General features: G+C 38.3%; 1 protein-coding gene across 3 annotated transcripts in view; it reads left to right on the top strand.

The window, feature by feature from the left end:
* HDGFL3 (HDGF like 3) overlaps positions 1-25,481 on the top strand; it is a 74,892-nt gene that overhangs the window by 32,419 nt on the left and 16,992 nt on the right. For all 3 annotated transcript variants that reach the window (XM_012536192.3, XM_033402947.2, XM_033402946.2), the window contains exons 2-3: positions 17,274-17,350; positions 25,096-25,234. In XM_012536192.3, coding sequence (XP_012391646.1) covers positions 17,274-17,350; positions 25,096-25,234 — 216 coding nt within the window. The remainder of the gene's footprint in view (positions 1-17,273; positions 17,351-25,095; positions 25,235-25,481) is intronic.

The raw sequence follows: 25,481 nt of genomic DNA on the forward strand, positions 1-25,481 counted from the left end.
GGGCTGATTCTTTTGCTCATGAATTCTTTTTTTTTTTTTTTTTTGCGGTACGCAGGCCTCTCACTGCTGTGGCCTCTCCCGCCGCGGAGCACAGGCTCCGGACGCACAGGCCCAGCAGCCGTGGCCCACGGGCCCAGCCAGTCCGTGGCATGTGGGATCCTCCCGGACCAGGGCACGAACCCATGTCCCCTGCATTGGCAGGCGGACTCTCAACCACTGCACCACCAGGGAAGCCCCATGAATTCTTTTGTACTTTGTTTAGAGCTACCCTGTTTTACCTTTTGCTACATAACAGATTACTCCAAAATTTACTGGCTTAAAACAATAAACATATTATTTCACAATTTCTGTGGATCAGGAATCTAGGCATGGCTTACCTGGACCTTCTGCCTCTGTCTGTCACAGTCATCTTACGGCTTGACTAGGGAATGGATTTGCTTCCAAGCTCACTCCAAGAGTTGTTGGCAGGATTCACTTCCTCATGAGTCATTGACTTTAAAGGCCTTATTTCTTCATGAGCTGTTGGCCAGAGCCATCCCTGTGTTCCTTGCCACATGGGCTTCTCCACAGAGCAACTCATGATATGGCAGCCAGTTTCCTCAGAGCAAGCAATCAAGAGGGCAAGAGTCTGCAAGCTGGAAGTGACATCCCATCACTTTTACCATATTCCATTCATTAGAAGTAGATAACTAGATCTAGCCCACACTCAAGAAGAGGGGATTACACAAGGCCATGAATACCAGGAAATGAGGATTATTGGGAACCATTTTAGAAGCACCCTACCATCCCACCACCAGTAATCCTGGGATTATCTCATCTTCACTTCTCTTGATACAGGCAAATGTATCTCCTGTGAATAGTCACTTAGTCCAGTCCCTCCTCCCTAGACATGTCACGGTACATTTCTGCCTTCTTTCTGCCGTGGTCCCCTCACCTCCACATGGCCCTCTTGGATAGGATTTAAGACAACTTTCATACTACAGTAAGTACCCTACATACGTATAACAAGTTCTGTTCCAAGAGCGCATTCATAAGTCTAGTTTGTTCATTAAGTCCAACAAAGTTAGCCTAGGTCCCTAACTAACACAATCGGCTATATAGTACTGTACTGGAACAGGTTTATAATACTTTTCACACAAATAATACATAAAAAACAAACACAAGAAAGAAAACATTTTGACTCTTACAGTACAGTACCTTGATTGATTTTATTATTTTTTTTAAATATTTATTTATTTGGCTGTACTAGGTCTTAGTTGCAGCATGTGGAATCTAGTTCCCTGACCAGGGATAGAACCCGGGCCCCATGCTTTGGGAGTGTGGAGTCTTAATCACTGGTCCACCAGGGAAGCCCCTCAGTACCTTGAAAAGTACAGTAGTACAGTACAAGAGCTGGCATCCAGGGGCTGGCATCAAGTGAACAGGCAAGAATTACTGACTGGAGGAAGGAGAGGAGGTGGGAGATGCTAGAGCTGAAGGATCGTCAGCAATAGGAGACGGAGGGCGAGCTGCAATTTCACTCACACCTGACGTCGATGGCACAGGTTCTGGTTCCTTGCTGGATTCAGTTCTATTTACCCTCTTGAAAAGAACCCAGTGATGTCTGGGTACTAGCTCTTTTTCTCATCATAGATGACACGGTAGCACTGGATTGCATTCTGAATGGCTGCTGCAAGCTTTGTGTAGCATTCTACGTTCGGGTCCTGTGCCTCAAAAACTAACAGTGCCTCCTCAAAAAAAAGAAAATCCCCTTGCCATTTCCTGCGTCGTGAATCTCTTTGGTTCTTCAGTTAATTCTTCCTCTTGTCTCTCTTCGTCCTTTCTCTGGGCCTCCAGTTCCATCAGGTCCTCATTAGTAAGCTCCTCATGTTGCACAGCAAGGAGTTCAGTGAAGTCATCCTCTTGGAGATCAAGCTCCAGCTTCTCGCTGAGGGTCACTAAGTTGCTGAAGACTTCTTTGGACTCCTCATCCACCTTCTAAAATCCATAAAAATCGTGAACAAACTGCGTGAACAAAGGTTCTTCCAAACCCCATTCATGGTGACGGCTGTAACCTCACGCCAAACAAAGTCAGTGTTTTTTCTGGCCTTGTAGATGTTACAGTCCTTCCAAAATTGTCTCAAGGTTGTTCCTGATCTGTCACTCGTCTTTACTGCCTGATGAAAAGTGTGATGCAAATAATATTTTGAAAGTCGCTGTAACTCCCTTGTCCATAGGTTGGATAAGTGACGTAGTATTTGGTGGCAGGTGCACTACTTTGACGTTGGGATGAAAGGGATCCATGAATGGGGGATGGCCTGGAGCACTGTCAAGCAGCAATAGAATGTTGAATGGGACGTCCTTCTCCATGCAATATTTCTCTACCTCTGGGATAAAGTAGTGGAAAAACCAGTCCTGGAAAATGGCCTGTGTAACCCAGGCTTTGGGGTTACTCTTCCACACAACAGGAAGAGCCCTTGGCTATATTTTTAAGGGCTCTTGGGTTCTCTGAATGATAAACTAAGAGAGGCTTCAGCTTCATATCACTGGAAGCAATGCCACCAAACAACAAGTGTTAGCCTGTCCTTTGCTGCTTTATAGCCTGGCATCAACTTTTCCTCCTTACTGATGTAACTTTGGTCTGGCATCTTGCAGTACAGTCCTGTCTGATCCACATTAAAAACCTGCTTGGGTAAATATGCACCTTCATCGATAATTTCTTGAAGCATTTCAGGAAATTCCTGGGCAGCTACCATATCTGCACTCACTGCCTCAACACTTAACTTTTACATTGTGAAGGTTGGCTGTAACCTTGAACCAATGAAGCCAGCCATGGCTGGCATTAAAAGATGTGCCCTCTGATTCATCGCCGTGTTTCTTCTTCAAGTCTTCATGAAGGCTTTTAGATTTCTCTTGAACCAGCATTAAGCTGAGCAGGACTCAGCGCTGATGCTGATCCTGCATCCACACACTGAGAAGTTTCTCCATGTCCTCCATCACTTTTCCACGCTTCTTCAATATTATTGTCAACATCATCAGCACGGCAGACTTCACATTTTTCATGATCGTCCTTGTTCTTTAGAATCATGCTGATGGTTGAACGAGTCGTAAGAATGAGCTACGCCTACCATCTTTTCTCCTCGTTCCACTCTCAATTATTTTCACTTCTGTTTACATCATTACCGCTTGGCGTTTCTTAGCGGTACCAGCTACATCACTGCTGCTTTTATGCTTGCTTCCAGACATCCTGACTTGAAATAAAGATACTGTACTACCGTACTCTCTACAGTGCTGTACAGTAGAGTACACAAAAGCACAACCACTTGTAGAGGATGCATGCATGTGACAGTGTATACCAGACACGTGAACTACCTTACGTGGTTGGACGTGCGGATGCATGTTTGCATCTTTAAAAGTTCACAACTTGAAGGTTTGTATGTAGAGGACTTACTGTATCTCTAGCTAATGGTCCATGGAAGACTTTCATTCTTACCACAAGAAACTCTTGAAGTGCAAGCCAACCTCAGTGCGTTCATCACCCATTTCACTCTGCCATCAGAGGAACTAACCAGGAAGTCCTGTACTCTTTCTCAGGATTTCTCAGACTTGAGTCAAACACCAGTCTCCTGTGACTCCCAAGCTCTAGAAGATACATCTTAAGCTCTCCAAGTAGTCTTCTTGAAACTTATTTCCCTAGGTCAAGGTACTTGGGGAAAAGAAGCTTTTTCCAAAAATCCTCTCCTAATCTCTATCTCTTTTCTTGCCTTCTCCAACCTTTCTTTGTTTTGTTTTGTTTTCTTATTGTGCTAGAGCTAAAGTTTACAAGGTTTTTTGCCCACATTCTTTGCAAGTTTGGCATGGTGGTTACTCACCTCATTTTGGAATGTATTATCTGTTGTCTTAGATCTTCAGCTGAAACTGACACTCAGGTAGTTCCATATCAACATCCTGTTTTATATGCTTTTGCCTTCTTCCTGCTCCTTCTTTGAATGCGTCTCCCTTGGATAGTTGCCTACAGTCACTATAACAAGAAAAGTGATTAGTAACTAATTTATTAAACCAAACAGTAAAACATAATAGAGAAAAGATGGAGGGAAGATTAATAAAGATTGGGGAAGGGAAGAAGTGAGGGGAAAGCACTAAATATTTTGTTTCAGATTAGAATAAATAGGTAAATATTATCTTAATATTATTTGTAAATATTATTTTAATAGTGTTCTTGAAATATAGGAAGTACTTAGTGAATTAAAAATGAGGTATTTGAGTTACAATTCATGTAATAAAAATAAACATGAAAAGAAAAAACAGAGGCATAAAAAGCCAGACATTGTTACAAACATAAATGGTTCTCCATTTGGATTGATAAATAAAACCCAGCAATGCAGTGTTTAAAAGAGACCGATCTAATAACACAGAATAGTAGAAGACAAAAATTTGCCCCAGTTGGAAAGATCTATTTATCAGATTTGAATAAAACAAGTAATGGCAGTAATTTATATCATATAAAGTAGAATTTAAGGGGAAAAAAACAGATATTGTATATCATTTCTTGTTGACAACATAAAGCTTGATGAGTTGACACCAAAAATAAAAGATGTTCCCAAATTGGTACAAATACTGTGAATTAGATTCACAAGTGTCTGAATTTAGTTTAACATGATTGTTTTTCTTTACATTTTTTTGATGGGGGAGGCAGGGTTTGGAGGATATGAGTAAAGCAGTGAATTCTCTCCCCATTAAAATGTGCTATATAAAATCTTGCATATAATTAAGGAAATTTTGCTGGAGGAAGACCAGCTAAGACTCCTTACTAGGGAAATAGAAAAGGGAAGGCTAAATTCTGCAAATATAGTGTCCTTAGAAATTCAAACCAAGTATATAACTGGAGACTCATTCCAAACCCCCCTTGTAGTGGGAAAAGGTGCCTCTATATCTGATCAGATGAGGTTCTCCTTGGTTCAGAGGGGCTGAACCATAGAGGGGCTGACGGTTTAAAGGAAAAGTCATCCAGCACACGTAGACAGTAGAGTCTGGAAGCTTAATTGTCCATTTGCTCTTTACCTAATAAAAATTCCATTCTGCTATTATTTTTTTAATCAGACTTGCCAGGGAAAGCCCTAAGCATCAATATTTTTATTGGGTTACTCTGACAATATTTTTGTTTATTTTTAATTTCAGAAGAAATGTTTTATAGTGCTACCGTTCCTACCCCATTGAGATAACTAGCATTGATAGTTTGGCGTGTACCCTTCCTAATGTTTTCCTCCACTTACATAAGCATTCACATGCACGTATGGTTTTATGTAGTTAACATTTTTTATCCTGCAGCTTGCTCTTTTCACTTGTCCTTGATATATTGCTAACTTTCCAAGTCAGTGCACATAGATCTTGGCTATGAATGTGCCATACTATGACTGCACCATAATTTAGTTAACCATTCCTACCATGAAGGCCCGTTAGTTGTTTCTTCTTTGGCAGGAGAGCCTCAGTGAACATATTGGTTTGTTTATGTTTACATACTCACTCATGTTCTTATTTCTGTAGGATAGATTGGTTCCTAGAAGTGGAATTGTTAGGCCATGTGGTATGTATGTTTTAATTTTATAATATATGCAATCATATCAATTTCTTAAATGTTTGTAGCAGTTTATAGTCCTTGTAATTATTTATGTGGGTGCTCATTTCCCTACACTTACTATTAGGCACATTTATAGCTTAAGAAAATAATTCATAGAATTATTTTGTGACTTGTGAAATCACAAAAGTAATACAAGAGAAAATATGGGATAATTTTTGGGTAATCTTAAAGTAGGAAAGGCCTTTTTAAGCAAGATACAAACCCATAAGGCACAAAGGAAATGATTAATAGCTGTTACTATATAAAAATTAAGAAATTTCTGCTAGCAAAAAAAATTTTGCAGATGAAGTCAAGACAAACGGTAAATGGGTAAAAAACGTAACAAATGGTAGGAAAAGGGCTGACATAGATAGGTAGACAGACAGACAGGCATACAAACAAAATGAGCTTCTACTGATCAGTAACAAAACTAGACAACAACCCAGTAGAAAAATGGGCACGGGATATGAAAAAGCAGTTTATAGAAAACATAATACAAATAACTTTTTAACATATGAAAAGATGTTCAACATCATCTATAATTAAGAAAGTACAAATTAAAACAAAACAGCATTTTTCACATAGCAAATTTAGATAAGATAATAAATTATTCATTATTAGTGAAGATGTAGGGATTTAGGGACTCACATGATTGGTGGAAGTGCAATCACTAATTGACAATTTGGTGGTTTTAAAAACTTTAAAAAAATTTTTAAATTGAAGTATAGTTGATTTACAATGTTGCGTTAGTTTCAGGTGTACAGCAAAGTGATTCAGTTTTATATATATATTCTTTTTCAGATTCTTTTCCATTATAGGGTATTATAAGATATTGCATATAGTTCCCTGTGCTATACAGGAGGTCCTCCTTGTTTATCCATTTTATATATAGTAATGTGTATCTGTTAATCCTAAACTCCTAATTTATCCCTCCCCTGCCTTTCCCCTTTGGTAACCATAAATTTGTTTTCAATGTCTGTGAGTCTGTTTCTGTTTTGTAAACAAGCTCATTTTGTATCTTTTTTTTTTAAGATTCCATATATAGTGATATCATGAGATATTTGTCTTTGTCTGACTTCACTTAGTATGATAATCTCCAGGTCCATCCGTGTTGCTGCAAATGGCATTGCTTCATTAAAAATTCTTTTTTGAATTCAGTTGTTTTTAGCTTAAGTATTGTATGTACACAGTTTTAAAAACCAACTTGGCTTATAAGAAAGCACAACAGTTTCCTGTCTCTCTTTTTTTTTTTTTTTTGGCTGCACTGGGTCTTCGTTGCTGCACATGGGCTTTCTCTAGTTGCAGCGAGTGAGGGCTGCTGTTTGTTGTGGTGCGTGGCCTTCTCGTTGTGGTGGCTTCTCTTATTGTGGAGCCTGGGGTCTAGGCAGGAGGGCTTCAGTAGTTGTGGCACACAGGCTCAGTAGTTGTGGCGCACAGGCTTAGTTGCTCCGCAGCATGTGGGATCTTCTGGACCAGGGCTCGAACCCATGTCCCCTGCATTGGCAGGCGGATTCTTAACCACTGCACCACCAGGGAAGCCCCTCCTGTCTCATACTGATTTATTGACTAAACAATATCAGTTGACTCCATTTTAAGAGCAAGGTTATAACCAACTTGTTATACTACCCTCATCCTCTCTCCCCTCTTCTCCTATTTTTACCAAAATATTATTATGAAATTTTTGAAACGTATCAGAAGTTGATATAAAAAGTGAACACCATAACCCACCACACCTAGAGTCTACAATTAGCATTTTGCTAGGTTTGTTTTATGACATTTGTATCCATCTAACAATTTCTATCCATCCATCAATTTATTTTTATGTATTTTAAGTTAATTTACATACATTATTGTATTTCATTCCTAAACACTTTAGCATGCATGTAATTAACTAGAATTTAATGTTTATTTACATTTTTGAGGTGAAAGTTACATACAGTGAATATTCCATTTGATGAGTTATGACAGATTTATACACCCATATAATGCAAACCCCTATCAAGATATGAAATATACCATCACCCCAGAAAATTCTCTTATGCCTCTTCCCACAGTCAGTTACCACTCCCACCTTCCCCCAGAGGTAATCACTGTTTAGAGTTTTTTTCCATCACAAATTAGCTTTTTCTTTTCTGGAACTTCATATAAATGGAATCATGCAATATTCCATTTATGCAATATTCCAGTATTACTCTTTTATGCAGACTTCTTTCATTTACCATAATGCTTTTGAGATTCATCCATGTTACTGTATGATTAGTACTTTGTTCTTTTTATTACAGAATAGTATTCCCTTGTGTGAATACACCACAGTTTGTTTAACCATTCTCATGTTGATGGACATCTAGACTGTTTCCAGATTTTCACTATTATGAGTAAAGCTGCCATATACATCCTTGTACAGATCTTTGTATGGACATAAGCTTTCATTTCTCTTGGGTAAATGTGTAGAGCACTATGACAGTTTGGTATGTTAAAAGATATCCACGGTAGATACCACTTCACACCTGTTAGAATGGCTAAAGTTAAAAAGACTGGCCGCACCAAGTGTTGGTTAGGATGTAGAGCAACTGGAACTCATGTATTGTTCAAGGGGGTTTAAAATGGTATAACCGGGCTTACCTAGTGGTGCAGTGGTTAAGAATCCACCTACCAATGCAGGGGATACGGGTTCAAGCCCTGGTCCGGGAAGATTCCACATGCTGCGGAGCAGCTAAGCCCGCGTGCCACAACTACTGGAGCCTGCGTGCCTAGAGCCTGTGCTCTGCAACAAGACAAGCCACCGCAATGAGAAGCCCGCGCACCACAACAAAGAGTAGCCCCCGCTAGTCGCAACTAGAGAAAGCACGCATGCAGCAACGAAGACCCAACACAGCCAAAAATAAATAAGTAAAATAAAGTTTTTTTAAAATGGCATAACCACTTCAGAACACAGTGTGGAAGTTTCTTACAAAGTTAAACATATCCCTACACTATTACTCACTAATCCTTTTCCTGGGTATTTATCCAAGTAAGATGAAAGCGTATATTCCCCCCAAGAAAGGTACAAGAATTATTTTAGCAGATTCATTCACAATAGTCAAAACTGGAAACAGTAACAAATGTCCATCATCACATAAAGAGAATGGATGCAGTAGAATACTACTTGGCAATATAAAAGAATGATATTAGAATTATATTACTAATATAATATGAATTCATCTCAAAAAGACATGGAGCAAAAGAAGCCAATGACCAAAAACTTGTTGCTTTTTTTTTTTTTTTAAGTTCAGGAACAGGCAAAACCGATCTGTGATGATGGAAATCAGGAAGGTGGTTGCCTGTAGTGGATGAGAACCAGTAGGGAGTAGGAGGAAATGTTCTGAGATAACTTAAAGTTCTGTACTTGATTAGGGGTTGGTTAAATGGGTATATGCATATATCAAATTCTCGTTAAATATATTCAATACATTTAAGATCAGTATATTTCATTATAAATTTTACTTCAAAAAAATGCAGATAGAGTGCTTCCCTGGTGGCACAGTGGTTAAGAATCCGCCTGCCAGTGCAGGAGACATGGGTTCGAGCCCTGGTCTGGGAAGATCCCACATGCCGTGGAGCAACTAAGCCTGTGCGCTCAACTACTGAGTCTGTGCTCTAGAGCCTGCGAGCTACAACTACTGAGCCCACGTGCTGCAGCTACTGAAGCCCGCATGCCTAGAACCCGTGCTCCACAACAAGAGAAGCCACTGCAATGAGAAACCCGCACACCGCGATGAAGAGTAGCGCCCACTTGCCGCAACTAGAGAAAGCTCGCGCAGCAACGAAGACCCAATGCAGCCAAAAATAAATAAATAAGTAAAATTTTTTAAAAATGCAGCTAAACCCTAAAAATGAGTTTATTTATACCTGTTCAAGATTGAACCTGTGTGGACAATTGCTTAAGACTGAGGGAAAGTTGGGGGAATAGGCCAGATTTTTTATACATTTCAATTTAAAATGTGCCTGCTATAATTTAAAAAAAAAAAAGAGGGATCTGGCAATATAAATGAAGATCTTATATGAAGATCACACCAAATCCCTCACTTTTTACTATTCAGCCTGAGTTTTTCCATTTGTCAGATTGGCTCTCCCCAGGTATACTGTGAGGATGTGTTAATGCCCCATATATGCTCCTCCTCCAGAATCAGCAATGTAACATGAATGAGGGACCTCAGTCAGTCATCTCGCCTATCCCCTACATAAAGCCTACAATAAGTTAAAAGCACTGTGTTCTAAGTGTAAGTGTATTGTGACCTCTCAAAATTATTTATAATTTTCTAAAAATGAAAATGGCGAGGTTTTTGAAAGTTTAATTGAGTGAAAAACAAAATGTCTTTCAATGTGAAATTGCTCTGTCAACTAACAAGTGATGATTTTTATATTCTTGAAGATAATTACGGACTGGTTTTCAACAGATTTTTTGAACTCTTATTTTGGAAGTTATCTCCTTATGTTTGGGGTCCTAACAAAGTGTTATTTTCAGATATTAAGTTGATCAGTTACCTGTTTGTTAATCCAGATATACTCAGATTTTAAAAATTCTTTCCCCTTCCTCTTGTATACATTTCCTTTTTCCATAGTGTGCTTTCCCTTTCTTCCCCTACAGTAAATTTGTTGACTCATTTATAGACTTCTCTTTATCTAAAGCCATTTTATAATTTCACAAGCGTTTTTCCCCTCTGTAATTTAACCTCACCTCATAAACTTTAATAGGTAAAATGGTCTTTTTTTCCTCCGCATTCTTAGTCAGCTAGCCCCCAAAATTCTTCTTATTGGCATATTCAAAGAGACAAGTTTGTTCTTCTTATTTCCTTTTCTTAAGCATAGAGACTCCTTTATACTATAACCCCATAATAGTTTTTCTTAGTAATCTGTGATTGAAAGTGGTCTGTGGTGTACCTTTCTCTTCTTCACAGCCAGGGTCACTGATTCTCATCATGTAAGTATAGGCTTCTTCAGGTCCTGAGTCAGTAAGGAAACTTTGGTCCTCGAGGAATATTTATTATGCACCAGTCATGTATCAGGTGCTGCTTTAGGCAGTAGAGCTATTGTGGAGAACAAAGCAAGTTTCCCTCTCACAAAGATTATATTCTAATGTGAAGAAACAAACAAATACTCAAGGGCAGGGAAATTCTTACAATAAAAATAAAGCAGAATAAAAGAATAGAGAATGACAGGGTAAGAGGTATTATTTTAAGTTGGGTTGTAGGGGAAAAGCCCTCTGATGCAGTGCTATTTGAGCAGAGATTTGAACAAAGTACGGGAATGAATGGGCCATGAGCATTTCTGAGAGAAGAGACACTGCCAAGGGAGGGACCTTGGTATCTCTGCCTAGCCCTCTGGCCCTCAGGACTTCTCTTCCTCCACTCAACCCCACCCCCAACTACCATCTGGACTCGGTACCTCTAAGCTACCACACATAATAAATTTGAGCCACTGTGTGGAACCTCTTACCCCAGCATTCTGATAAGATTCCCCTGGTGTTGGTGCCTATCTGTATTTTAATCACTTCCTATTCACCCTATTGGTGAGAGAGAGGATTCCCACCATATGTTTTTGGGAATGGCTCAACACACAACACTGGGCAGATAAGATAGGCAACAATGTATTAGTTACATAAACTCACATCCCAGAGGAGGAGGACACTGCCTGCCTTACAGGGCGACCTGGAGGTTGCACTCAGAGACAGTGAACAACTCAGGCAATGGGAAGAAGACTTTGTAGTATCAAGAGAGTGGGGTTCCCACAGGAGGATGTGATTGGCTTGTCTGAATAATTCCGAGGCTAGCAGGGAACCAAAACCGGGGATAAAGGCTAGCAGGGATTAAAAAGAAACTTTGCTTGGTCCCTTTAATGAAGAGGATTTTTTGACTAGGGGACCTTATCCACAGGAGCAGAGCGAGGAAGAGAACTTGCAGGTAGACCATTCAAGACCATCCCAATTTTACAAAATGTTGAGGCAGCACGTAATACTGCACTTTGGGTCTTACACCACAATCTGAACCAAATCATTTGTTACACAGTGAGTTCTCTGAACTCAGCAGCATCACAAGAATTATCAGACTTCATTGCTTGATTAAGATAGGAGCTTAGATATCTGAAGATAATGAATAATGACTTAGTCAAAGTAACAATATAATGTTTTAAATTAACATAGAAAGTGGTGACCCAGTTTTTTTAAAGAACTTTAACTCTTTAGCAAGGAACTTTTGTTGTTTGTTTTAAAACAAATTTAAAGATATGACAGAGTCAGCACAAAGTCCAAGAAGTTATTCTAGTGAGATATGGCTATCTATGCAGATTACAGGAGGTAAAGAATAACCTTTTACCATATTTTGTTAAGAACAGAATACTCCAAGACCAATTTCTTATTTTAACAGAGAAAACCAAATTCTGGTTTTATATTAATAAATATTTGACATTAATGGACTTAGAAGCTTTCCCTTTTTAACCTTATGAATAAATCCATCAAAACTGAGCCAGCTTTGGAAAAATTTTAATATTTCATTGCATATTTTAGACTGTTATTTGCAGTTATTATAGTCCAAGGCAAATAAATTTCCCTTTCCACAAATCTACAGCTTTCAATATCCAGGTTTGTCCTTCATTATCCTCTTTCACATTTTGGAACAACCTAGATACTTCACTTCAAGTACAAGACTAATCTTTTCCCATTAATAAACAAGAACACATGCCATTCATTACCTTTGCATACATGGTTGTATTTCTGTGTCACTGTTGTTCTTAGTATAGTCTCAATCTGCATATCAATTATAACTTAACCAAGGTAACTAACTTCTGTTTCACAGAGAAACTGGGAAATTTCTGTTATATACAAGTGTTTTAACAAACCAGCAAAGCTCATGGATATACCTAATACACATATCCTTTCCACTACATAACATATAAAAATTAAAATCATATATATGTTAAAACTACACTTGCTGACCAGTGTTTCAGTATTCTGTCTTACTTAGGAATTATTCAGAGATGCAAAGATGATCCTTTAACTCAATTTAATATTAGTCCAAGGTCTTAAAGTTAACTGTTGGAAATTATGTTTAATCTTAACATACCACAGAACATAATTACTGTTGATATAGAAAAGTTTGTCAGAATTATAATTTAAGTTTACGTTTTCCTTCATCTTAAACATTATATGGAAGTAATATTAGCTTATCAGTAGACCCTTTTTTCCTTTTTTTAATGTCCATTTTATTCTTTTTTTAATTATTTTCTTATTTGTTTTTATCTATATGATGATGCCTTTTTATTATTATTATTTATTTTTGGCTGCATTGGGTCTTCGTTGCTGTGTGCGGGCTTTCTCTAGTTGCGGTGAGCAGGGGCTACTCTTCCTTGAGGTGCGCGGGCTACTCTTCCTTGAGGTGCGCGGGCTACTCTTCCTTGAGGTGCGCAGGCTTCTCATTGCAGTGGTTCTCTTGTTGCGGAGCTCGGGCTCTAGGTGTGTGGGCTTCAGTAGTTTGTGGCATGAGACCTCAGTAGTTGTGGCTCGTGGGCTCTAGAACGCAGGCTCAGTAGTTGTGGTGCACGAGCTTCATTGCTCTGCAGCATGTGAGATCTTCCTGGACCAGGGATCAAACCTGTGTCCCCTGCATTGGCAGGCGGATTCTTAACAACTGCACCACCAGGGAAGTCTACCAAGGGAGGTTAGGTAAGAACTTCAGAACTTAAGGAATTCAGATGTAAATTAGTATCTTCATGAGAAACCCCAATTTTATTTTCTTAAATTTACTTATATTACACTCTACAATGATTAAATCCAGATAAAGAGAAATAGTTATTTTTAAACCAAAATTGTAAACCAGTCTGATTTGTTCAAAGATTCACTTTGATTACTTTAATTTGGATTCTTATATAAGAATACTTACGAGCTAACAGTTCCTGTGAGAAGGGTTTTTCCTTAAAAAGCCACCACATTTAATATAGTGTAGCACTCCTTTAATTAAAAAATAGAAAATTGGACATTTTTTTAAATATTAGGAAAATAAACATGCACTGATGCAATTTTGCAGTCTCAGGGCAAAAATCCCACAGATTTAAGCAGACTTAATGTTTTGTTGTTGTTGTTGTTGTTTTTATAACATCTTTATTGGAGTATAATTGCTTTACAATGGTGTGTTAGTTCCTGCTTTATAACAAAGTGAATCAGCTATCCATATACATATATCCCCATATCTCTTCCCTAAGCAGACTTAATGTTAATCAGAAGAAACAAAGGCAACTCATCCACAGGAACCACAGCAGGAGGATGGAATGCTTTATAATGTATATCAAAAACAGCTGGAGGCTTCTTAAAACCCTGATTCTTGGGCCTAACCCTCATTAGGGTTCTGGACTGAGAACTAGCATTTCTAATGAGTCCGCAGGTGACACTGATGGTGAAGGCCCAGGGATGAGCTCTGAGAACAAGTTTTCTAGGAAATGTGAGGCTGCCTGCCTCCAGGCCCCAAGTCCAGCCTCAGTTCTAACTGACATTGCCTGTGTCTCTGCAGTGAACAAAGCAGACAGATAAACAATGAACGATAACAAAAAGGCCACCGTATTTGAAGTATTCTACATTCACTTTTTAATTTCTTGAGGATTCTTAACGTTCCTTTATATTAGATTTTTGTAATCTTATTAGTGTCTGTAAATCAGTAAAAACAGAGCTCTTTCATTTTAAGAAATTTATATCTAATTTGTTAATACCCTTCCCAGAAACAGGAAAATGTTTCAAACTCACACAGGGAAGGGTAAAGACTCTCAAGTATGATAGGCACACAGAGAGCCTACGGCTTCAGGTCTACTTCAGTTACAGGTTAAAGGAAACACAAAATACATGTACTCACTGATCTAGATCTCAAAGGGCTTTTCTTCTTTCCAGTAAAAGCAAGACTTATTCTTCTACAAACCAAAAGACTGTTGTACCAGATTATTTGCCCTGTCATACCCAAAAGAGAATAGGTCCCCATCCTCCTATTAACGGGGAATAACACACTGGCTGTGTGCAAACCAGAATCAGAACCAAACATAGCCAAGAACCAGAAATAAAAGTGAAAATAAAAGTCAGGAAAATAGAAACAGTAGAAAAACAGAAACTCTGAAGTTAAAGTTCTATTGCCACTTGGTATTCACTCTAGAAGCCAAAACAAACAAACAAAAACCAGTGCCCAGGAGGTACACTCTTTAATTGGTTCAAGAAGGCATATATATCCACTTGAACAACTTCGTATAATTCCAAAACTGTCAAAGTGTGATTTTCAAAACAAGACTCAGTAAGATATAGTGAGTGCATGTCAACATTTAACACCTTTATGAGGGAACCAGCGTGATGGTAAAGCCACTATTTTGGCATTATTTATTACAGGGGTGTGAACTCAGATATTCAAAGGGGCCAGGCAAGCAATTGTAAGTAAGGGAAGCAGGCATTAACAACGTTGCCTAGAGAGTGGTGGGGAATGTAGCAAACTTGAGAGAACATACCTTGTCTGAAGGCAGCTGTTGATCATCTTCAGCTAATTGTTGCCTCCTGGGAATGCAAGCTTAGTGTTGCTTATTCCTATCTTCCATATTTTTTCACGGAGGCTATTGTTCTGGGTTTAAGATGAATCTTCCAGTTTTAAAGTGTTGATACCTAATTCAGTTTTTTAAAAACACTGTATGAGCCAAACAAAACATTTCTTCAGGCCAGACATGGCCTAAGGGCTGTCAGTTTGCAACTTCTACAGTAGATGTTAGTTATATAACACAGTGAAGGAAAAGTTTAGCCAAAAGTTGTGTTTTATTTGAAAGAAAAGTTTTTTTAAAAAGATACACTTTCAGTTTTCTCACAAGAGTGAAAAAAAAAAACATGATGTGATAGTGTTTTGTCGGCTAGCAATTCAGTGCCTCCCACATACATAAACATACATTTCCATATTAAGTTCTATTTTTTGTCCATTTAAAATATAGTTATTCATTTTCTGGAGATCTATATCATAGCGTGAATATTCTTAACACTACTGAACTGTAAATTTTAAAATGGGTAAGACAGAAAATTTTATGTTATGTATTTTTTACCACAATAATATATGTATGAGAGAGAGAGTATGTGTGTGTGTATAATTGAATTTTATTCAAAATGAAATTACTCATTTTAAATTGTCTTTGTAGGGTAGTGTATTGAATGTAAAACATACAGGGTTTACCCAGAAGTTGTACAGTCGGTAACGGGAAAGCCCAGAGGCAAGGAGATACTTTGACAGGCTGCTGTGGCCTTGTCAAAAGATCTTGAGAACTTTTTTAGGGAACTAAATTTAGTAGTGGGAATGGTGTTCAATTTGGAGACATTTCAGGAGCCAAATTGGGGAATTTGGTGAAAAACCGAATGTGGAGCTTGAGGAAATAATAAAAAGATTAAGGTTTCTTTCTTGGTACTGAGTGTACCAGTACTTAAGATAGGAAACAAAAACAGATTCAGAGAAAATTAGTTCAGTTTTAGGCAAGGCATGGAATTTCAGGACTTGAAGGAAACCTAGAGGTTACCTAGTGCAACCGTCTCATTTTACAGATGTGAAAGTCATTAAGTGATATCTTCGATATCACAATTGAAGTCAGAAGCAGGACTAAAGTTTCTAGACTGAAAGTCCATCTTTTCTCAGTACACCAGGGCATCTGTTCTGTGACACATGGTTCTTTCAGTTCAGAGATGAATGTTGTGATGCTGTAGTAATCCTCAGGCTGTCGCCATATGTTAGTTCAGAAGGCCTGCAGATATCTTCAGGACACAGGATACCAGACCCTTTTCCTTGCTCTATAAACTCCAAGTATGCCTCTTCTGAAGAACTCCAGGCCTTTTCTTCATTTTAAGTTGCTTGTAGGACATGTAAATGGAAATGGTTTGTAGATGTTTGTAATTTCATTCCTGGAGTTCAAAGGAAAGGTTGGAACTACAGATGGAGATTTAGGAGTCAAGGACCATTTCTTGAAACATTCTAGGGAATGATGTTTATATAACTATGTAGCATTCTAAAGAACTTAGACTTTATCCTATGAGAAGTTTTCAACCTCAGCTGTACATAAAAATTGCTGGGTCTGGGGAAGGATTGATGATCTTTAGTTTTTAAAAGCCCCAGAGGTTTCAGATGCACAGCTATGACAAGCTGTTGAAGGATTTGACACAATCAAATATGCATTTAAAAAGGTAATGTGAGCTTCAGTGGATGGGGAGAGACTTGCACTAGTCCAGGCAAGAGATGATATCTTTCAATGACTACATAATATTTTGAGTTAATGTTCTATAATTCTCCTATCTTGTAAGGGTGGGATATAAAAATTTGTTACTATCCCCCAAAAGTGCATCTTCTGTTTCTTTTTTGTTATTCTTTTGAATTATTTCACTAGGACACATTCCCAAGAGTAATTCTATTGAGTTGAAGGAAATGAGTAGTTTTGGCTCCTGATTATGTATTACCATAATAGTTATAATCAATTTACAGTGTTACTCTCCATATGGTGTGCCAAATACGACCTTTAGAATCATTTTATAAGGTTCAAGGAAAGGAAAACTGTTGGGATTTTTATTAGAGTGATTTTATTTTGAAATTAACAATAAATTATCGGAACAATGTTTATATCATGTTTATGCTATTTTACATGGTTTTATCTTTAATAGATTGATGAACTCCCAGAGGGAGCTGTGAAGCCTCCAGCAAATAAGTATCCTATCTTCTTTTTTGGCACCCATGAAACGTAAGTCAACAAAACAACTTAAATTTTCAACAATTCTAATTTGATTCTGCTAGACTACATTATATGTTGTTAAAATCACTTTATATTATTTTATATGTTGTTAAAATCATTATAATCAATTATATAAAATTGCAAAGATAATATATTTTTTTCTTAATGTAAAGATTTTTCATTTATTTGGCTTTTGAATATCATTTCTGTTTCTGCTTAAATGTTGGGCATGACCCAGAAGTTTCCTTTAGGACACTTTTAAGACCTAGAGAGATGTCTTCCATCCATATTTCACAGAACAAAGTTATGTTCTCTCAGTCTCCTTCAATTTGTCAGACCCTGAAGGAAACATACTACCTTTCTAAGTTTTTGTAATTGTGTTGGTCAGAATACAGATTAAGCTATTGAATAAAGGAAACTGAAAATACAGTGTCTCAAATAATATAGGAATTTACTTCTTTTTTTGGAAACAGTCCAGGGATGGGGGATCTAGATAGATAGATAGATAGATAGATAGATAGATCTGTCTATCAAGGTAGATAGATCAAGGTGGATGTTCCTTCCGCTCTGCTCTAGGGACCCAGGTTTCTTCTGTTGTATTGTCCTACCATTCCCTAGGGCATTGCCCTTGTCTGCTTATTTAAAAAAAAAGCAAAAACTGGCTCAGCAGTACCTGTGCATCTTCCAGGTAGAGGGAAGGGGGAGAGAGAAGAGGTAAGGAAATGACACAGCAGTTGAATATGTGGCTTACAGTTGCATTTATACCAGTGACAAGAACTTGGACATATGGTCACATCTAGCTGTAAGGAAGCTGGAAGCATAGTCTCTAGCTAGGCAACTTTGTTGGGGAAGCAAATTGGGAGGAGTATCCTTTAAAAGAAAGACAATGATAATGGATGCTAGGGAACCATAGGCAGTCTTGACACACAGAACCTGACACACTGAGAACGTATATGGTTATTTACAACAAGGACACAAATGGAATAGAAACTGCAAATGGGAGGAAAAGCTAAAAACTAAGATGAAATCTTATATTCAGGGTCACCCCCTATGTTCGTGTGAATGTTAGTAGAGCCAGGCATGAACTTTTCTTTTTTGCGTTACGCGGGCCTCTCACCGCTGTGGCCTCTCCCGTCGCGGAGCACAGGCTCCGGACGCGCAGGCTCAGCGGCCATGGCTCACGGGCCCAGCCGCTCCGGGGCATGTGGGATCCTCCCAGACCGGGGCACGAACCCGTGTCCCCTGCATCGTCAGGCGGACTCTCAACCACTAAGCCACCAGGGAAGCCCTAGGCATGAACTTTTTTTCTTTGCTTGCTGTCTCTACCACTCTGACATCTTCCTCATTCTCGTATTGAAAGAGAGCTAGCTGGGAGAGGGCCGTTTAAGGCATATTTCTTTCTTGTCTTCATGTGAGAAATTTATGTTTTTTTCAAGAGGTTAGTTTTATTTTCTTTGTTTTATTTTTATCTAATAGACACTTGTGGACTATGCAACTTAACATGTTTTTCTCCTTGAAGAGGTTGCTCGAAACTTAGAAATAAATGTTTTACCTATAGTAATAAGTGCGTAGGGCTTTGTGATACCCATTTTTGTATTTCCCTCATTCCTGCTTCCCTTTTATGTCTGTACCATTATTTTGCTTTTCCTTTAGAACCTAATTCCAAGTGATCTGATTGTACATCTAGAACAAGGCAGGATTTGATAAACAAGATTATCACGTTTCCATTGCATACACCAAAATCAACCATTTACTAATATTATATGGTAACTTTCATTCACTTAGTAAACATTTTCTAGATATTCTTTAAGGCACCGAAAATAAAAGTTGCCCTTAAAGAATTTGCCACCTAGTATATTGCTAGTACAAGTAACAGAATCATTCCAGTAAACAGTGTGAAGGATTTTATGGAGTTATTTCTTATAGCATCCTTAATATAAGTCAGTGGCATAATTCCAAGTCTCAATTCAGTAAAAGCAATTCTACCAAGGAACAGTGTGATACAGTCCATATGTGAGTTTTTTTGCTGGATTAGAAAACCTGTTATAACATTGTTTCAGCTGATCATTTACTAAGTATTGGGTGTCCTTAAACCTGAGATTATATGCCCTGGCAAGTACCTAATGTTCAGTCTCCCTGTGAAGGCAGAGATTCTGTGGATGTTGCTAAGCCCTATATACACAGTGCTTTACACAGTGCCTGGCCCATGGTAGGTGTTTTTTTGTTTCTTTGTTTTTTGAATTTTATTTTATTTATTTTTTTATACAGCAGGTTCTTATTAGTCATCAATTTTATACACATCAGTGTATACATGTCAATCCCAATTGCCCAATTCATCCCATCCCCACCCCCCGCCGCTTTCCCCGCCTTGGTGTCCATAAGTTGGTTCTCTAAATCTGTGTCTCAATTTCTGCCCTGCAAACCGGTTCATGTGTACCATTTTTCTAGGTTCCACATATATGCGTTAGTATACGATATTTGTTTTTCTCTTTCTGAGTTACTTCATTCTGCATGACAGTCTCTAGATCCATCCACGTCTCAACAAATGACCCAATTTCGTTCATTTTTATGGCTGAGTAATATTCCATTGTATATATGTACCACATCTTCTTTATCCATTCGTCTGTCAATGGGCATTTATGTTGCTTCCATGACCTGGCTATTGTAAATAGTGCTGCAGTGAAAATTGGGGTGCATGTGTCTTTTTGAATTATGGTTTTCTCTGGGTATATGCCCCGTAGTGGGATTGCTGGATCATAAGGTAATTCTATTTTTGGCTTTTTAAGGAACCTCCATACTGTTCTCCATAGTGGCTGTATCAATTTACATTCCCACCAACAGTGCAAGAGGGTTCCCTTTTCTCCACACCCTCTCCAGCATTTGTTGTCTGTAGACTTTCCGGTGATGCCCATTCTAACTGGTGTGAGGTGATACCTCATTGCAGTTTTGATTTGCATTTCTCTAATAATTAGTGATGTTGAGCAGCTTTTCATGTGCTTCTTGGCCATCTGTATGTCTTCTTTGGAGAACTGTCTATTTAGGTCTTCTGCCCATTTTTGGATTGGGTTGTTTGTTTTTTTAGTATTGAGCTGCATGAGCTGTTTATATATTTTGGAGATTAATCGTTTGTCCATTGATTTGTTTGCAAATATTTTCTCCTATTCTGAGGGTTGCCTTTTCATCTTGTTTATGATTTCCTTTGCTGTGCAAAAGCTTTGAAGTTTCATTAGGTCCCATTTGTTTATTTTTGTTTTTATTTCCATTACTCTAGGAGGTGGATCAAAAAAGATCTTGCTGTGATTTATGTCAAAGAGTGTTCTTCCTATGTATTCCTCTAAGAGTTTTACAGTGTCCGGTCTTACATTTAGGTCTCTTATCCATTTTGAGTGTATTTTTTTGTATGGTGTTAGGGAGTGTTCTAATTTCATTCTTTTACATGTAGCTGTCCAGTTTTCCCAGCACCACTTATTGAAGAGACTGTCTTTTCTCCATTGTATATCCTTGCCTCCTTTGTCATAGATTAGTTGACCATAGATGCGTGAGTTTATCTCTGGGCGTTCTGTCTTGTTCCATTGATTTGTGTTTCTGTTTTTGTGCCAGTACCATATTGTCTTGATTACTGTAGCTTTGTAGTTTAGGCTGAAGTCAGGGAGTCTGATTCCTCCAGCTCTGTATTTTTTTCCCTCAGGACTGCTTTGGCTATTTGGGGTCTTTTGTGTCTCCATACAAATTTTAAGATGATTTGTTCTAGTTCCGTAAAAAATGTCATTGGTAGGGCTTCCCTGGTGGCGCAGTGGTTGAGAGTCCGCCTGCCGATGCAGGAGACGTGGGTTCGCGCTCCGGTCCGGGAAGATCCCACATGCCGCGGAGCGGCTGGGCCCGTGAGCCATGGCCACTGAGCCTGCGCATCCGGAGCCTGTGCTCCGCAGCGGGAAAGGCCACAACAGTGAGAGGCCTGCGTACCGCAAAAAAAAAAAAAAAAAGAAGAAGAAATGCCATTGGTAATTTGATAGGGGTTGCATTGAATCTGTAGATTGTTTTGGGTAGTATAGTCATTTTCACAATATTGATTTCTCCAATCCAAGGACATGGTATATCTCTCCATCTGTTGGTATCATCTTTAATTTCTTTCATCAGTGCCTTATAGTTTTGTGCATACAGGTCTTTTGTCTCCTTAGGTAGGTTTATTCCTAGGTATTTTATTCTTTTTGTTGCAGTGGTAAATGGGAGTGTTTCCTTAATTTCTCTTTCAGATTTTTCATCATTAGTGTATGGGAATGCAAGAGATTTCTGTGCATTAATTTTGTATCCTGCAACTTTACCCAATTCATTGATTAGCTCTAGTAGTCTTCTGGTGGCATCTTTAGGATTCTCTATGTATCTATGTATGTATCATGTCATCTGCAAAGTGACAGTTTTACTTCTTCTTTTCCGATTTGTATTCCTTTTATTTCTTTTTCTTCTGTGATTGCCGTGGCTAGGACTTCCAAAGCTAGGTGGAATAATAGTGGCAAGAGTGGACATCCTTGTCTCGTTCCTGATCTTAGAGGAAATGCTTTCAGTTTTTCACCATTGAAAATGATGTTTGCTGTGGGTTTGTCATATATGGCCTTTATTATGTTGAGGTATGTTCCCTCTGTGCCCACTTTCTGGAGAGTTTTTATCATAAATGGGTGTTGAATTTTGTCACAAGCTTTTTCTGCATCTATTGAGATGTTCATATGTTTTTTATTCTTCAATTTGTTAATATGGTGTATCACATTGATTGATTTGCGTATATTGAAGAATCCTTGCATTCCTGGGATAAACGCCACTTGATCATGGTGTATTATCCTTTTAGTGTTTTGCTGGATTCTGTTTGCTAGTATTTTGTTGAGGATTTTTGCATCTATATTCATCAGTGATATTGGTCTGTAATTTTCTTTTTTTGTAGTATCTTTGTCTGGTTTTGGTATCAGGGTGACGGTGGTCTCGTAGAATGACTTCAGGAGTGTCTAAAACTAGCTGTTGAATGAATTAAAATTGATTAAATGAAATAAATGAAAGGGGGGGAAGGTATGTGGAAGGTGAGGAACTTAACAAAAAAACTGTCAGCAGGAGCACCCTCAGGCAGGACCAGAATTTTCCTCAGAACATGGCTTTGAATCTGTTGCTCAGACAGATAGGTGATTGGAGCCCCAATTTCTTCTGCTCCATATAACTTTACCCCAGTAGTTTTAGTCTGGACAATTTTCAAGGCAGCCTTTGTCAGGAAAAAAAATAACATCCTTAGAGCTTGTAACTTTGAACTATTTTCTGGCCTACCCTTTAAAATTTATAAAACATACAGCAAAGTTAACCAGTTGAGAGGGGATTTGATTTGTGGAATTATCTATAATCCAGGAAAAACCAAGATTGTCTATGAAAAACAAGAACTTGTTTTAGAATAGCTCATTCAGTGTCCCTCTTTCTGGCAGCAGCTAACATGGCCAGTTGAATCATTAACCTTGACTCCTGAGGCATAATTAAAGTACAGACAAGCTCTGGTTAGCATCTATAGCTGACGTGAACCTCAGGCAGCTTAGCCCACAATTCCTATACATAGAGTCAAGGACTGGAGAAAGGTCACAAGCCACAGTCTAATAATTCATGTCAAATTGCTCTAAAAGTGAAATCACCATACCCAAAGCCACATTTCCTTCTCATGCTCAGTTTGTCAGGCATTTGGTTAGAATGTCCAGTATCCTAATAAACTATCTCTGGATTCAGTGAAATGCAGTCATGCTGAACAGTTAAAGGTGAACAGTCAAGGAAAGTTTGGTGATTGGGGTCAGAAAGCTTCCTCAGGTGATTTTATCAACTTGAATTCTTGACCAGCTGGGCAGTGTAAGGAAGGGATCAGTACTAAGATCCAGTCAGAAAATGGAATTTATAAAAATCAGCAGTAAACTGTTAACCTATCGTCTCAAAGCTTTCAACATCATCTCTGCGATAAGTTCCAAATATTCATCTCCAGCACAGACCTTTCCCCTGAATTCCAGAATCACCTGCCCAGTTGCCTACTTGACATCTTCACTAGGATATCTAACCAAGTTTTCAAATTCAACATCCAAAACTAAGCTTTTCACCTTCAAATCTTGTTCTCTCAAAAATCTTTCCATTTCAGTAAATATCAACTGCATTCTTCTAATTGCTCAATCTGAAACCTTGGAGATAGCCTCAGTTCCACCCTCTCTCTCACGTGCTGTATCTAGCCCATTAACAAATACCTTGGCTCTTTCTTGAGAGTGAATTCAGAATCCAGCCACCTCTCACCAACTGCACTGCTTACAACTGGTCCAAGTCACCACTGTTACTTCAATAGCCTAATTAGTCTCTCTGCTTCTACCCTAGTACCCAGCTCTTCAGTGTGTTTTCAACACAGCAGCCAAAGTGCCGCTGTTAAAACACAAATTGTCACTTCTCAAAACCTTTAATGGCTTCCCATATGACTCAAAGCCTTTGTAGTGGCCTCCAAGGCCTGACATAATCTGTGCTCCCACCCTGTTACCTCTCTGACCTCATCTCACACAGCTCTCTCTTCACTCGTTTCAGTCTAGCCACACTGGCCTCTTAATTTTTCAGACACACTAGGCATTCTCCCACCTCAGGATCTGTTGTACTTGCTCTTCCTTCAGTCTGCTCTACTCTTCCCCAGATAACTGCATGGGTTCTTCCTTCACCCCCTTCAGTTCTTAGCTGTTCCCTTTTCAGTGAGGCCTTCCTTCTTGATCTGTATTTCTAAAACTGTAAAATCCACCCCAGTCCTTAACCATCCTCCTCCTCTGCTTCATCTATATATTTATTGATTTATTTTCAGCACACAGTACTATGTATTTTATTTATTTATCTTCTTTATTGTCTGGTCCCCTACCCTTGCTAATAGAATGTATGCTCCATGAAGGCAGAGACATTCATCTCTTTGTTCCCTGAAGAATCCCCAGCACCTCTGGAATAGTGCTTTACACATTAGAGATGTTCGATAAAATTTGTTGAGTAAATGAATCTTAGTTTGAAATGAGTCTCAGCCAGCATGTGGGCCTCCACCATCTCATTCACCAGGTTAATATCATAGATAGTAATGCTGAAGACTCTAGTTTAAATGCTCAGATCTGTTAGCCAGCCCCAGGATTTATTCTAACTCATTTTCTTTTCATAATTATGACTAATTTAGGATAAGGTTTAAATTGGATAAGATTCTATCTACTTTGCCACTTCTGATTTTTTTCTTGTGTGCCTCATTAAACACTAATGCTTTTTTAATTTATAGAAATAATAGTGAATAAATACACTAATGTGGCATAAAGAGTTAAAATCATTTTTTAATCCAGTGTTTATGTTTTTACTGTGAGTCTTACAAAACCCTTACCTGTGAAAGATTAGCTTAGGTAAGTCTTAGTTTAAGATGATGATTTAAGTGGTCAAAGTAGACATCTTTAAAACTACTTTTAAAGTAGTTTAGCTAAAAATCAATTTCAAAACAAAAAAGAAATTAGTAATTTAAAAGTAAAATCAAAGTAGCACCGTTCAGTGTTGCTGGTTTGCATACCTAGCTGTCTATTTTTTCTACCTTGAAATATATGTGCAAAACATCTTGTGATATGTGTCTAACTGAGAGGGTTTATATATACTTTTAATGTATTTACTAAAATATGCTCTGACACTTGAGTTGATATTAAAAATATCTTATATTTGAAGGTCAGAATATCAAATCTCTTTCTAATATATCTCTGCAGTGCATTTCTAGGTCCCAAAGACCTTTTCCCTTATAAGGAATACAAAGACAAGTTTGGAAAGTCAAACAAACGGAAAGGATTTAATGAAGGATTGTGGGAAATAGAAAATAACCCAGGAGTAAAGTTTACTGGATACCAGGTGATGGTTTACTTCATTATCACTTGCTGCATCTCATTTTTTATTTTAACTCTTTTTTGGATCTTTCTTATATGTCCTTTGTACTAATGATTACCCACCACCCATTTGAAGTCAGAATTCTTTCTGGTTCCAGTAGCACTTTGGATTAAATGTACAGGCATACCTTGCTCTGTTGCACTTCACAGATACTGCATTTTTTACAAATCAAAGGTTTGTGGCAACTCTGCATTGAGCAAGCCTGTTGGCC

Source organism: Orcinus orca, chromosome 2 (genome assembly GCF_937001465.1).
Source record: "Orcinus orca chromosome 2, mOrcOrc1.1, whole genome shotgun sequence".
Classification (NCBI taxonomy): Eukaryota; Metazoa; Chordata; class Mammalia; order Artiodactyla; family Delphinidae; genus Orcinus; species Orcinus orca.